Genomic DNA, 16007 nt, shown 5'->3' with positions numbered 1-16007 from the left:
TGAAGAGTTTGTTGATGAAAACGCAGATGCGGGAGAAGATGACTATGATTTTGCATCAGCTGGCCAAGGAATCAGGTCTGGACCGAACAGGGCTAGGAGGAATGTGAATTTCCGTGGCATGAGCACTTATGAAGATATGGATGGGGACTTGGACACCATTAAACTGAAAATTCCTACCTTTCAAGGTAAAAACGATCCCGAGGCTTATTTGGAGTGGGAGAAAAAGGTAGATTGGATTTTTGATTGTCATAGCTATTTTGAATAGAAAAAGGTGAAATTGGTGATAATTGAGTTTACGGAGTATGCGTTGATTTGGTGGGATCAGATTGTGATCAGTAGGAGGAGGAATGGCGAGCGACCCGTTCAGACTTGGGGGGAGATGAAAGTCTTAATGAGGAGACGATTTGTGCCAAACCACTATTATAGAGACTTATATCTGAAGCTCCAAGGTCTGAATCAAGGTTATAAGACAGTAGATGAATATCACAAAGAGATGGAGATAGCAATGATTCGGGCTAATGTTGTTGAGGATAGAGAAGCCACCATGGCTAGATTTTTTAATGGGTTGAATCGGGACATTGCTAATGTGGTTGAGCTACAGCACTATGTGGAGCTAGAGGACATGGTTCACATGGCGACGAAGGTTGAGAGACAACTTAAGAGGGGGCATGCTCGGCCAGCGTTTAATTCGGGTTCGTCATCATCTTGGAAGCCGAATCTAAAGAGAGAGGGCACTGTCCGCCCAAGATCCTTTGGTCCATCTAGAACTGAACCACCAAAGGCTAAAGTTGATGTCCCTACTGATGCCAAAGGTAAATCTGAAACTCAACCTAAACGTACTCGTGATGTTAAATGTTTCAGGTGTCAGGGACATGGACATTATGCTTCAGAGTGTCCAAACAAGAGAATCATGATGATTAGAGATAATGGTGATGTGGAATCTGAAAGTGACAGTTCTGATTGTGAAGGCATGCCACCATTGGAGGATAGTGATGGGGATGAGTTAGCATTACCGGTTGAGGAGTCCTTGGTTATAAGGCGAACACTTCAGGTTCAGGTCAAAGAAGATGATACTAATGAACAAAGGGAGAACATCTTCCATACGCGTTGTTACGTACAAAGAAAGGTGTGTGGTTTAATTATAGATAGTGGAAGCTGTGTTAATGTTTGCAGTGCCACCCTTGTTAGTAAACTGAATTTGTGTACTGCTAAGCATGCTAAACCATATAGATTGCAATGGCTGAATGATAGTGGTGAAGTGAAAGTGACTAAACAGGTTGTGGTTCCATTTTCGATTGGGAAATATGTTGATGAAGTTCTGTGCGACGTGGTACCAATGCAAGCAAGTCACATCTTGTTGGGGAGACCATGGCAATATGATAGGAAGGCAATTCATGATGGGGTTAAAAATAGGTATACCATTGTAAAAGATGGTAAAACCATCACTCTTGTACCTCTTACACCCAAACAGGTGTATGATGATCAAATAAAGCTAAAAAGTGAGCATGAGGCGATGGGGAGAGAAAATCAAGGTGAGGAAAAAGGGGAGAGAAGACCATCAGATTCGGCTAGAACCCAAACCACTACAACCCATTCGACCACCCATCCAAACACAAGCAAATATTCGACCAACACTCCAAACAAATCAAACCATTCGACCACAACTCAAAAACACCCAAATCTGGCCGAGAGTGGAGGTAAGACAAGAGGAGTGAAGAAAGTCAGCAAGTGTGATGAGAATTGTGTGGAAAAACTAAATAAACAACCCAATTTTTATGCTAGAGAGGGTGAGGTCAGATCTGCATTTTTCACTAACAAGCCAATGATCTTCCTTGTGTACAAAGAGGCTTACTTTAATACTAATGATCTTGATCATATTGTGCCTAGTGTTGCTATTTCTTTGTTGCAGGGATTTGATGATGTGTTCCCCGACGATACTCCTAGCGGATTACCACCATTGAGGGGGATAGAGCATCAGATTGATTTCGTACCCGGAGCTTCAATTCCTAACCGACCAGCTTATAGAAGCAATCCCGAGGAGACGAAGGAGCTTCAAAGGCAAGTTGATGAGCTGATGGAAAAGGGCTACATTCGTGAGAGTATGAGCTCGTGTGCTGTACCTGTGCTACTTGTGCCAAAGAAGGATGGAACATGGAGGATGTGTGTTGATTGCCGAGCCATCAACAACATAACGGTAAAGTACAGACATCCCATCCCTAGGCTTGATGACATGTTAGATGAGTTACATGGATCCTGTATTTTCTCTAAAATTGACTTGAAAAGTGGGTACCATCAAATTAGGATGAAAGAAGGTGATGAATGGAAAACAGCATTTAAGACTAAGCATGGTTTGTATGAATGGTTAGTAATGCCGTTTGGACTTACAAATGCACCTAGTACGTTTATGCGTTTAATGAATCATGTGTTGCGTGCATTCATAGGTAAGTTTGTGGTTGTGTATTTTGATGACATTTTGATATATAGCAAGAACTTAACTGAGCATCTTGATCATTTGCGTAATGTACTTAGTGTGTTGCGTAGTGAGAAATTGTATGCTAATCTTAAAAAGTGTGCCTTTTGCATGGAGAAAATTGTGTTTCTTGGCTATGTTGTAACTGCACAGGGTATCGAGATGGATGAGGAGAAAGTTAAGGCCATCCGGGAATGGCCTACACCCAAATCGGTAAGTGAGGTAAGGAGTTTTCATGGGTTAGCTAGTTTTTACAGGCGTTTTGTGAAAGATTTCAGCACAATAGCTGCGCCCTTGAATGAAGTTGTTAAAAAGTCAGTTGGGTTTAGATGGGGGGAGGAACAAGAGTTGGCTTTTGTTTTTTTGAAAGACAAATTATGTTCTGCACCTGTTTTGGCTTTACCTGACTTTACAAAAGCATTTGAAATAGAATGTGATGCGTTTGGAATAGGAATAGGTGCTGTTTTGATGCAGGATTGGAGACCTATTGCGTATTTCAGTGAGAAGTTAAGTGGAGCGACCTTGAACTATCCCACTTACGACAAAGAACTCTATGCTTTGGTAAGAGCACTTGAGACATGGCAGCATTACTTGTGGCCAAAAGAGTTCGTAATCCATTCGGATCATGAGTCCTTGAAACATCTGAAAGGACAAGGTAAGTTGAATAGGAGGCATGCAAAATGGGTTGAATTCATTGAAACTTTTCCTTATGTAATCAAGTATAAGCAAGGGAAAGAGAACATCGTAGCTGATGCACTCTCGCGCGGGTATGTTCTTTTACACACCATGAATACTAGATTGTTAGGTTTTGAATATGTGAAGGAATTGTATGATAATGATTCTGACTTTGCTGAGATTTATAATGCATGTGGACATTCGGCTTTCGGTAAGTTTTATTTGATGGATGGTTATTTGTTCAAAGAAAATAGATTGTGTGTTCCTGCTAGTTCTTTGCGTGAATTGCTTGTTCGTGAAGCACATGGGGGTGGTTTAATGGGTCACTTTGGGGTTGCGAAAACCTTGGATGTATTGCATGAGCATTTCTATTGGCCAAAGATGAAAAGAGATGTGCAACGAATTTGTGAACAGTGCATTGCTTGTAGAAAGGCAAAATCTAGAGTACAACCGCATGGACTATATACACCACTACCTGTGCCTACTGAACCTTGGGTAGATATCTCTATGGACTTTGTTTTAGGTTTACCTAGGTCAAAGAAAGGTAGAGACTCTATCTTTGTTGTGGTAGATAGGTTTTCTAAAATGGCGCATTTTCATTGCATGCCATAAACAGATGATGCATCTCATATCGCAGACTTGTTCTTTAGAGAGATTGTACGTTTGCATGGCATTCCTAAGAGTATAGTGTCAGATCATGATGTTAAGTTCCTTAGTTACTTTTGGAAGACCTTATGGGGAAAGTTGGGAACTAAACTCTTATTTTCGACAACATGCCATCCTCAAACAGATGGACAAACTGAGGTAGTGAATAGAACATTATCCCAACTTTTACGTGCTGTAATTCAAAAGAATTTGAAAAGTTGGGAAGAATGTTTGCCTTTTGTTGAGTTTGCTTATAATAGAACTGTGCATTCAACTACTACTTTTTCTCCTTTTGAAATTGTTTATGGTTTTAATCCACTAACTCCTATGGACTTAATTCCTTTACCTTTTGAAGAAAGGGTAAGTTTAGATGGTGAAAAGAAGGCAAAGATGGTGAGAGAACTCCATGAGGGAGTTCGACTACAAATAGAGAAAAAGAACAGACTTTACGCTTCTAAAGCAAATAAGGGACGTAAACTGGTTGTTTTCCAACCCGGTGATTGGGTATGGGTGCACATGCGTAAGGAACGATTTCCTAACCAAAGGAAATCAAAATTACAGCCTCGTGGTGATGGTCCTTTTCAGGTTTTAGAGAGAATCAATGACAACGCATACAAAATCGACCTTCCAGGTGAGTATAGTGTTAGTGCTACCTTTAATGTTGTTGATCTTACTTTGTTTGACACAGATTTTGATTCGAGGTCGAATCCTTTCGAGGAGAGAGGGGATGAGGCGGACCAGCCCAGAAACACCAGCAAGGACCCATTACATGTTCCAAATGGACCAATGACTCGGTCCAAGACAAAGACATTGAAAGACGCATTGAATGCATTGGTTTTGAAGGTTTCCACCAAGTCAGAATTGGAAGGTCCATTGGAGTATCAAGAGGAGATCCTAGTACATCTTATCCATGTGGAAGAGGGGTCCAATACAACCTTATTTGGGCCATGAGATAAGGGCTTTATTTTATTTTGTTAACTACAGCCCAAGGCTTGTTTGGGCTTAATTCATAGTTTGTTTTAAGCTAGGATCCAAGGCTTGTTTGGATTAAGTTATGGGCTTTTCATTTTTGGGTTATGGGGTTTTCATTTTAGGGTTTTGGGCCAGTTTTGAGTGGACCTCATATAAGTCCACATAAAGGGTCCATTAGGGTTAACTTTTCAAGAACTATTTAAACTCATAGAGGCCAAAATTTCAGCAGCTTTGATGATTATTATTCTGAATTTTTCAGTTTTAACGTGTGAGAGTGATTCTTGCATTCTTCAGTTCTTGAACGAACTGAATCTGACTTATCAAAGATTAACTGGCTTCGTGGCGTCATTCTACTCATTCCAATAGTGTTGGTGCCTTGGGGCAGGTTTCCATTGTGTCGCACTCATATCAGATCTATTTCGGCTTTCCGGGATCAGATCTCAATCTTGATTGTGGGTTGCGTGACCACGTGATCACGAGGTTCGCATCACTTGTGACTTAGGAGTTGTCCTTAATTGACAATTGAATTATATTTTAAAATTATGATAATAACTATTTTTATTCTTACACTGATTCAAGTCAACCCAACTCGTGACCTGAGCTATGCCCTAGATCGACACCCGAATTAGGTTTTAAAACTATGATAATAATAACTATTTTTGTTCCTTCTTTTCCAAAATAGTAACTAGACATTGCCTAAAGAAATAAAACGATATAATTAGGATAAATAAATCTTAGGTAGATATATTCTTATCACTTTTGGTGGGTTATAAATTTTATATTTTCTTTATGTTTTATGTTGTCTCTTTCTTTAAAGTGATCCATCCAATAAAGTAACTAATACGACACTGTAAGTTACTTTCTAAGCATCATAATATTTTTTGTGACAAGACAAGTAATTTTTTGATAATCTTATTTAATGATAATATTTTTTTTAAAAAAAATAAAGGTCATAATCTGATTATAATCCCTTTCCAATTGAATTTGTGAAACATAAAATGTGAACTTGAAGTTGTATTCTTGTTGACATGGTTAAAAATGAAAGGAAAAAAAAAGTGAATAGGAAAAAAATAGAAGAGAGAACCATTGTTTTGCTGCTACTTTTCTTTTAGATAAAACTAGATGCCATGCCCACGCGATGCCGCATGTTTGTGGCATGCTTGTGCGCTTTCGTGGGTTTGTGGAAAAAATCATAAAAAAATAATAAAAAAATCAATATGGAGAAAAATTATTGCAATCCACAATGTTTTCAAGGAAAAAATTACAAAGCTAAATTCTCAACCAGCTTAATATTAAAAATATAAAATCGACAAAGATAATTTTTTAAAAAAAATCATAATAAAAAAAAAAGGAAAAAAAACCATGTAGGGAAACACTATAGTAATCTATAGTGATTCATGAAGAAATCTACAGTTGTAATTATCAACCAACTCAATATTAAAAATAATAAAATTGATAAAGATAATTTTTTAAAAAATCATAACAAAAACAAATTATGTGGGGGAATATTGTAACAATCCACAATGTTTTAAGAAAAAAACTAAGAAGCTAAATTCTCAATAAGCTCAATATGAAAAAAAAAATCTACAAAAACAATTATGGAAAAAAAATCATAAAAAAAGGAAAAAAAAAAAACCATGTGGGGGAAACACTGTAGCAATCCACACTGTTTTAAGAAAAAAAACTACAAAGCTAAATTCTCAACTAACTCAATATTAAAAAAAAATAAATCAACAAAAAAAATATGAAAAATAAAATGAAAAAAATGAAAAAAAGAAGATAATTTTGGGAAAAAAAAGCAAAAAAAGAAAAAGAAATAAAAAGCAAAACATGTGGGAAAAGTTAAAGCTAAATTCTCAACCAGCTCAATATAAAAAAAAAACATTTGACAAGATAATTTTGAAAAAAAAAACATGTGGGGAAACACTGTAACAAAAACAAATACCATATAAAGAAATATTATAGCAATCCACGGTGTTTTAAAGAAAAAAATTACGAAGCAAAATTCTTAACCAGCTTAATATGAAAAAACAAATCGACAAAAATCATTTTGAAAAACAAAATCATCAAAAAAGGGTAGTCTTGATGGTACTAAAAAAGCACAGGTGGTGAAGGATTTACATGCAAAGATTCGACAACAAGTAAAGAAAAAAAATAAACATTATGCACACAAGGTTAATAATAGAGGATGGAAATTGGTGAGGTTTGAACCCGGTGATTGGGTTTGGGTGCATATGAGGAATGAAAGGTTCCCTGAACAAAAGAGATCAAAGTTGATGCCTCGAGGAGATGACTCTTTTCAAATCATAGAAAAGATTAATGATAATACCTATAAAGTGGATCTACCAGGTGAATATGTTAGTGCTACATTCAATGTTGTTGATCTTTCTTTGTTTGATGTAGGTGATGATTCGAGGTTGAATACTTTTGAGAAGAGAGGGAATGATGTCATACAAGCACTAAAGGATACGTGGGCTAAGATACATGGTTCAATTACAAGGTTTAGAGCTAAGAAGTTCAAAGAGGCTTTCAATTGATTTCTTCAAGATACGTGGGCTAACAAAACTTGAACAGGATATTAAATAATGAGGAGCAAGTCGTGATTAATCTTATTCATGTTTGATGTGGACCAGCCCAGAAACACCAGCATGGACTCATTACATGTTCCCAATGGTCCAATAACTTGGTCCCAGACAAAGACATTGAAAGAGGCATTGAATGCATTGGTATTAAAGGTTTCCACCAAGTCAGAATTGAAAGGTCCATTGGAGTATCAAGAGGAAACCCTAGTACATTTTATCCATGTGCAAAAGTGGTCCAATACAACCTTATTTGGGCTATGAAGTGAGGATAACAAAGGAAACAAAAGAATCCTACTACAACTTGGAAACAACATGGGTGGCTACCTTTTCCTTTTGTTTCTAGGATAAGGGGCTACATGGAAGGCTATAAATAAGCCTTGAATCAGTTCTATAATATTTTACTTCATTCTCTTCTTCTCATGGCAGAACAAGGATTTAATATTAAGGGTTTTATTTTTATTTTGATAGCTATAGTCTAAGGCTTGTTTGGGCTTAATTAATACTTTGTTTTCAGCTAGGATCCAAGGCTTGTTTGGATTAAGTTATGGGCTTTTCAGTTTAGGGTTTTGGGCCAGTTTTGAGTGGACCTCATATAAGTCCACATAAGGGGTCCATTAGGGTTAATTTTTCAAGAACTATTTAAACTCATGTAAGCCAAAATTTCAGCAGCTTTGATGACTATTATTCTGAATTTTTTAGTTTTAACATGTGAAAGTGATTCTTGCATTCTTCAGTTCTTAAACGAATTGAATCTGACTTATTGAAGATTAACTGGTTTCGTGGCGTCATTCTACTCATTCCAATAGTGTTGGTGCCTTGGGGCAGGTTTCCATTGTGTCACACTCATATCAGACCTATTTCGGCTTTCTGGGATCAGATCTCAATCTTGATTGTGCGTTGCGTGACCATGTGATCACGAGGTTCGCATTAATGTTCAAGAGTGGCTTATTGTGGAACAAGACAAAATATAAAGATTAGGAGAAGACGACTAGATTCGGAAACTTTGACCTTTCGCTACCCTTTTTATCATAACTAGAGATATAGGTCGTATTTTGAGGTGATTCTAGTTGGGCTAGAAACTAGACTTTCATACCTTTCCAACGATACATTGCATGGCTTCTAATTCTTTAAGACGAGAGAGAACCATTCGTTTAAAGTTGGGCTTTACTGCTGCTAGATAGAATGAGAAAATAACCGAACTTGTCTTATTAAATTAGTTGGGCTGTTAAACTTACTTTATCTTGTGAGGAAACACTTGTTTAGGTTTTAGGCTTGTTTATTTTATTTATTTTAAATTAGTTTGGGCTAGTTTTAGCTTGGGTTGGTTATTATTTAAATTGGGTTTATATGTGACTTGTAAAAACAAAAAAAAAATAATGAAAAAAGGGTAAATTAAAGTTGGAAATGACTTCACCATCATTGCCAATTTCTGAATCGACAGGGTCACAGTTTTTGAAAATCGACAGCAACACAGTTTTCGGCTGCCATTTCTAAATTAGCAGCGACATAGTTCTTTGATGCTAATTCTGAGTTGGCAACGACACGGTTTGGTTGTCGATTTCTGAATCGACAGTGTCACAGTTTTCGTTTGTTGATTTTTGAATCGATAGAGACATAGTTCTTCTTTGTTGATTTCTGAATCGGGAGAGTCACATTTTTGGCTATCAATTTCTATATCGGCAGCAACATTGAAAACTTAACAGAAATTAGTGTTGGATTAACCTATCCTGGGGGAGAATTGGAATAGAAACCAGCCTAAGATAACCCAAAAGAGGAACAAGGATAAGGTAGAATAACCCCCAAATACCCCAACACACTTATAGGGGCTATAAATACAAGGAGAGATAAAGGGTGACCCTTTCTCTTCCCAAAGACTAGTTGCAGTAGCTACATGTGTCAAGCTGCATGCTCTTGCCCCTCTGCCTCCTCTCCACAGACAACCAGACCTAATCTAACTACATGCCCCTCCATTAAATGTGTGAGCTAAAGGAAACCTAGAGGGTGAGGTTAGTGACTGAATTCATGGAAGAAGAAAAGGTGTCGCATGCCGACCAAGCTGTAAAAGAAAAGAAGAAGAGAAAACCAGACAGAAAAAGAAAGAGACACCTCTGAAACTACACTTGGAATATATTAAAAAGCCGTGAGTTATGAACTAGAACACCTCTCCACTGTTCTTATGACTTTGGGACTTAAAAGAAAGAAGAAAACCATAAGAAAATGGCCTACGATCCTTACACCAGCTGTAAAGGAAATCTAGTCTAGAAAGACAGACAAAAATGGGGCTGGTTAGGGGAACACTAGTCCCATAACATTTAACAAAAGAGATGAACAAATTTTGAATGCATAAACTTGGAGGGATGACTGGCCATAAAGAGGGTTGAACAACATGTAAATGACGTTGTTGAACTCCTAGACCATATTCAAACTAAAACAGAATGCATGGGGATGATTGATGCTTTGGTTTTTCACACATGATGGAGAACTTACATGAAAGGTGTAAAGAAATGATGCAATGCATGAAGTGTGTAATTCTACTGGATTTTAAGAACAAATTGTATGCTGGAACTGAAAGTTCATGCTTGAAATTGTGTGATTCTGTTAGATGATAAGAACATATTGTATGCTAAAACTGAATTGCATGTGGTTGTTCATGCATGAAATTATGAGATTTTATTGGATTTTTAATAACAAACTATGTGCTAGAACTGAAATGCATGTGGATGTTTCTTGCCAAATTATAGAGTCTACAACGAATCAGGTGTTCTCTACCGAATTATTTTTTCTACAGCGAATCAGGTGGTTGCTGGCAAATTATAGTGTTTGCAGCGAATTAGGTTTTTGCTATTGAATTATAATGTCTGTCGTGAATTAGTTTTCATTGCCAAATAGTGGTGTCTGCAGTGAATGAGGTTTCACTGTCGAATGGTGTTGCCTATAGCAAATCAATTTTCACTGCCTAATTGTGTTTTCTGCTATAAATTAGTTTTCGCTGCCGAATGGGGGTGTCTGCATCGAATCAAGTTTTGCTGCCGAAGGTATGGCCTACAACGAATAAATTCTTGCAGTCGAGTTGTGTTGTTAGCAGCGAATTAGTTTTCACTGCCGAGTTGTGTTGTCGGTAGTGAATCAACATTCGTTGCTGAATTTGCATTGTCTGTAGTGAATCAGCATTTGTTACCGAAATGTGTTATATGCAGCGAACTAGTGTTCTTTTCCAAAACGTGTTGCCCGCAGCAAATCAGAGTTCATTACTAAAATTGTGTTGTCTCTAGTGAAGTAACGTTCACTACCAAAAATGAGCTGTCTGCAACGAATCAGTGTTCGTTGTCGAATTTCTTTTATTAGCTGTAAATCCGTTTTTACTAACGATTCTGGTCACTAACGAACCATTTTTCGCTGACTAAATTCTGCAACAGATTTACGTATTTAAAATGGTGTTGTGATTAAGATGGTTTTTTTTTTTTATGTGATGGTAATATATGGAACAATGGAACATGAACTTGTGTATGTTTGAGACATACGTAGTGACAAGTTGTGTGTGATTACTGAATACAAATGTATGGATTTGTGGTCATTGATGTTTTACATTGTGCGTCTGGGATTAGACCTTCAACAAGACAAGGACACCCTACGGATGGAACAGGTAAGTGATTTTCACCTTCCTCTTTCATAATGCTAATTTATGAAAGGCTCTATGATGAATGTCACTGTATTGTGTTAGTGCCAATACCAAGCTATCAAATAAGTAAATGTTGATAAATAAATTATTAGCTACGGCTAATGGCATCCAAAATGGATGACCGGGATATATAATTTATTAGCTTCGGCTAGAATGGATGATCGGGACAAATGACTGATTAGCTTCGGCTAATGGCATCCTGAGTGGATGATCGGGATAAATGATTGTTTAGTTTCAACTAATTGCATCCGAATGGATGATCGAAGCAAATGATTGATTAACTTCGACTAATGGCATCCGAATGGATGACCTGGACAAATGACTGATTTAGCTTCGGCTAATGACATCCTAAGTGGATGACCGAGATAAATGATTGATTAGCTTCGGCTAATGGCATTTGCATGGATGATCGAGATAAATAATTGATTAGCTTTGGTTAATGGATAACTAGATGGATGGCTGGGATGAAGAAATGATTAGCTTTGGCTAATGAAATCCTAATGGATGACCGGAATGAATAAATGATTAGCTTCGGCTAATGGCATCCGAGATGGATGACTGGATTGTGTTGATGATTAGCTTCGGCTAATGGCATCCGAGGTTTTGATGATTAGCTTCGATTAATAGCATTCGAGGATACTAGGTTATGATTGTTGATTAGAGAGAAGGATGACCAGGTTGTGTTGATGATTAGCTCCGGCTAATGGCATCAAAGATGGATGACCGGGTTGTGTTGATGATTAGCTTCGACTAATGGCATCTGATGCGGACCAGCCCAGAAACACCAGCAAGGACCCATTACATGTTCCAAATGGACCCATGACTCGGTCCAAGACAAAGACATTGAAAGACGCATTGAATGCATTGGTTTTGAAGGTTTCCACCAAGTCAGAATTGGAAAGTCCATTGGAGTATCAAGAGGAGATCCTAGTACATCTTATCCATGTGGAAGAGGAGTCCAATACAACCTTATTTGGGCCATGAGATAAGGGCTTTATTTTATTTTGTTAGCTACAGCCCAAGGCTTGTTTGGATTAAGTTATGGGCTTTTCATTTTAGGGTTATGGGCTTTTCATTTTAGGGTTTTGGGCCAGTTTTGAGTGGACCTCATATAAGTCCACATAAAGGGTCCATTAGGGTTAACTTTTCAAGAACTATTTAAACTCATGTAAGCCACAATTCCGGCAGCTTGGTTGATTATTATTCTGAAATTTTCAGTTTTAACGTGTGAGAGTGATTCTTGCATTCTTTTTTTGTTTTTTTGGTAAGCTGACTTATGTATTAAAAGAAAATGATACGAAGAATATAATGGGCATACCCAAGATTTATAATGAGGACAGAAACGAAAACCAACAAATGGCTACAGGCTAGCCACAACAAAACAAAAACTTGGACCAACTAGATATGCTTAGGGGTACAAAAAACAACCAGCTAAACATCAAATTAAGAGTCCATGTTATTGACCCTCCAAAGTCTTTGGATCCTTATGTTTTCATCTGTTTGTTTGAACATTCCTCATCAAAAAACAAGCTTATCGCGAATGATTACATATCGATTTGATCAAAAACCAAATTCGAAGCTTTAGACACATCTGCAAAGATCCTTGCATTCCGTTCTTGCCAGATACAATTACACTGTAGCTGCGAAACCCAGTTTACGAGAAAAATTGACGAAACTTTTTCCATGCCAAGAGACAGTGGCCAATCGAATCCATTCATCCAAGCTTTTTGTCATTCTTGGAATGTCGCATCTATCACAAACATTCCACCATAATGCTTTCGCAAAGGAGCATTCGAAGAACAAGTGGTTGTGATCTTCATTATTGCGGAGACAGAAGTGAGCACTTATTGGGACCATGAATACCAAACCGATGAAGTCTATCCTGCGTTGAGAGTTTCCGTTGGATAGCCACCCAAAGAAGAAATGGCATGTCTTGGGGACAGCATTCTTGAACCACACGATGTCATGCCAATCAACCATTTGATGATGAATTCTTAGTTGTTCCCAAGCTACTTTGACTGAGAAAACTCTGATTTGGCGAATCCAACCCAAACAATCTCATCCTTTGCCCCTTAGGAGTAGAGGTGGAAGGAATAACTTCTAAAATGGGGTGCCAGCCAATAGCATGAGTGATAGGAATTCTCCATTCTCTAAGTTATTAATCAGCACGTTCACTCTCGCGTTGTGTTCCATACCTGAATCATAGATGAAACGTTCACCATAGGTATCAGCGAGCGGGCTGTGAGGATGCCAATTGTCAAACCATAGAGAGGTTGTCATTCCATCTCCGATACGTGCTTCATCTTCGGCCATGCTAAGGATCTGAGCTTTAGAATCTTTCCCCAAGCCCAAGAGCAGCTCCTGGCGCCTTGATTGTCCAGAAATTCCTACCTCGCAAGAGATTGGATCTGATCCAAGTAGACCAAGATTGAGCCGTCTGAGTCATTGCACAAGTTCCAAATATGTTTCAACAAGGCAATCTTGTTCCATTCTGCTATCCTTTTTATGCCTAGCCCCCCCCTCCTTTTTTGGAAAGACATACCTGATCCCAAGCCACTTTAGCCCTGGTAGTGCTCATATCTGAACCTGACCAAAGAAAGGATCTCATAAATTTGCTCAACATTTTTCACTACTTCCCCAGGTAATAGGAATAGAGATGCCCAATAGACCTGGATGGAGAATAAGACTGAGTTAATCAGTTGTACTCGCCCTGCGAAAGAGAGTGTTCTACATGTCCAATGTCGAACTTTGGCGGTAATTCGATCCACAAGGCCCTTTACAATTAACAGCCTTTAGTCTGGACGAGATAAGAGGCACTCCCAAATATTTCATAGGAAGCTCCCCCTCTCTAAACCCAAGAATAACTGATAATCTGTTCCCTCTCAGCTCCTAACGAACCGCTCAAAAGATTGTCACTTTTGTTTGGATTTGGATATAGACCTGATAGAACCTGAAAACTCTGTGAGTACATTTTTGATCATACGGATTGAATGTTACATCCCCTTTGCTGAATATCATCAAGTCGTCGGCAAAGCAAAGATGAGAAATTCTGTCCTTCCTTGCATCTCCAGTGGAACTTGAAGTTTTGGTTGGCACTCATATTGCAGAACAGCCCTGACAGGATTTCCATGCATAGACAAACAAATATGGAGATAATGGATCACCTTGTTTCTCAAGCCCTATCCCCCCTTCGGAAAGTAACCCGCAAGTTTCACCGTTGACGTTTGATTGAGAATTGACATGATGTAACACAAAACCATGATCCAATCAATGACTATTCTAGGGAATCCCATTTTTTATCAACGTAGCATCAACGAAATCCACCGAACAGAGTCATAAGCCTTCATCAGGTCTACTTTCATAGCACAAACGAGCAGGACCCGTAGTTGTGTGATAGCCTTTCATTAGTTCCTGAGACAAAAGAATATTGTCGCTGATTCTCCGTCCAGAGGATAAAAGCTGTTTGATTACGACCTACTAAGGATGGTAAAAACAACTTTTCATTCTCCCAGCTAGAATCTTCGCGATGCATTTGTATACTGTATTGCAGCAAGATATAGGACGAAAATCTGTCAACCTGTAGGATTAGCAACTTTAGGGATAAGGGAAATTGGATGTAGCATTCATTTCTTTAAGCATTTCTACGAGTCCTGGAAGAAGGAGCTAAACAGCGTTGATTTACATCTTCCCCCACTATGTGCCACATTCTTTTGAGAAAACCTTGCGTTGAAAGCCATCTGGACCAGGAGCTTTGTTGTTTTTCAAACTAAACATAGCATGCTTAATCTCCTCTCTGTGACATCTTGTGCTAGTACATGCTGTTGAGTTGCGACAATTTTGTAAATAATTGCCGATTGCATCACTTCCTCGTTCAGGACCCTAGGCATCTGTTTTCACTCCCAATTTACACGCTTGGAAGTATGCAATGTATTCTGATTTGACTGCCTCGTGTCCTTCAGCGGGACTTCTCCATCCTCCCTTGTAACGAGAGAAGCTTATTTCTATTCTGTCTACCATTTACTGATTTGTGAAGTAGCTAGTATTCTGATCCCCCAAGCTAAGCCATTGTATCCTTGCCTTTTGTCTGAAAAAAACAACTCTTTTTTTCCGCCCTGACAGTAGAAGCATAGTTAACGAAACAGCATCTCTTTCTCGCATACGCAATGTTGGAATCCTCAGGCGCTGTATTGCAGAGCTTGTTGAGCCCTATCCATGTGATCTTTTGCATCTTTGACTCTATCGGGTAAATATTGGAGAAGTGAGTCTTATTGAAATGTTTAAGTTTCCTGCTTTAGCTTCCTTAGTTTGCAACACAGTTGATACATTTGGACACCCTCCTGAATGCTGATCCCATACTTTCTTCACCAAGGGCATTGAACTCGTCATGATCCATCCACATATCGGAATTCTGAATGGTTTCTTTATGTTCTGAACATTGCCAGTGACTTTTTACCACCATGGGAGAATGATCTGACATACCAGCAGGCAAGAATCTCGCTTCCGGACAATGGGAAGCGCATATTCCACTTTCTCATTCACAAGCACTCTATCTAGTTTCCGCATAATCATATTCTCAGGACATTGGTTCGTCCAAGTTATAAATGCATCCTGAATACCGAAGATCATCCACTTTCGCTTCACGTATACATGTTTCCAATCTGTCCATATGACCAGTTTTTTCCGCACGTAGAAGACCCCCTAACCTCTTCTGACTGGTTGGTATAGCATTAAAGTCGCCATAAGAATCCATGGGGTTGACTCCCATCCATCACTACGACTCACAATATCAGACCATAAAGCCTCACGTACAGATGCATTATTGTCTCCGTAAATGATTGAAGTATTAAAACAGATATTGGTAGGCTAATATCATGACAGAAACAGGATAGCCTGGTCTGACATTCCAGAACATCCACCTTCACCAAATTCAGCATTCCAACAAACCCAAATACGACCTACACAAGAGAAATCATAATTATACAAG

At 38.4% G+C, this 16007-nt stretch overlaps 1 protein-coding gene across 1 annotated transcript; it reads left to right on the top strand.

Moving 5' to 3' along the window:
• Nucleotides 1–350: 350 nt before the first annotated feature.
• On the top strand, nucleotides 351–7299 carry LOC140954576 (uncharacterized). Its single transcript, XM_073404627.1, has 6 exons — nucleotides 351–1499; nucleotides 1713–2062; nucleotides 2141–3711; nucleotides 4072–4421; nucleotides 4479–4544; nucleotides 7166–7299. The coding sequence occupies exons 1-6, from the start codon at nucleotides 380–382 to the stop codon at nucleotides 7297–7299; spliced, it is 3591 nt and encodes a 1196-aa protein (XP_073260728.1). The 5' UTR covers nucleotides 351–379.
• Nucleotides 7300–16007: the final 8708 nt, after the last annotated feature.

The sequence above is a fragment of the Populus alba genome, chromosome 1, assembly GCF_005239225.2.
Source record: "Populus alba chromosome 1, ASM523922v2, whole genome shotgun sequence".
Lineage (NCBI taxonomy): Eukaryota > Viridiplantae > Streptophyta > Magnoliopsida > Malpighiales > Salicaceae > Populus > Populus alba.
Note: the sequence above shows the minus strand (reverse complement) of the source record. Positions and strands in the feature narration are given on the sequence as shown.

Coding starts and splice junctions, on each gene's coding strand:
- LOC140954576 (XM_073404627.1), top strand. CDS start 380: ATGAAAGTCTTAATGAGGAGACGATTTGTGCCAAACCACTATTATAGA. Junction 1,500..1,712: donor TGATCAAATAAAGCTAAAAA/GTGAGCATGAGG, acceptor AGACAAGAGGAG/TGAAGAAAGTCAGCAAGTGT. Junction 2,063..2,140: donor CGAAGGAGCTTCAAAGGCAA/GTTGATGAGCTG, acceptor CTTGTGCCAAAG/AAGGATGGAACATGGAGGAT.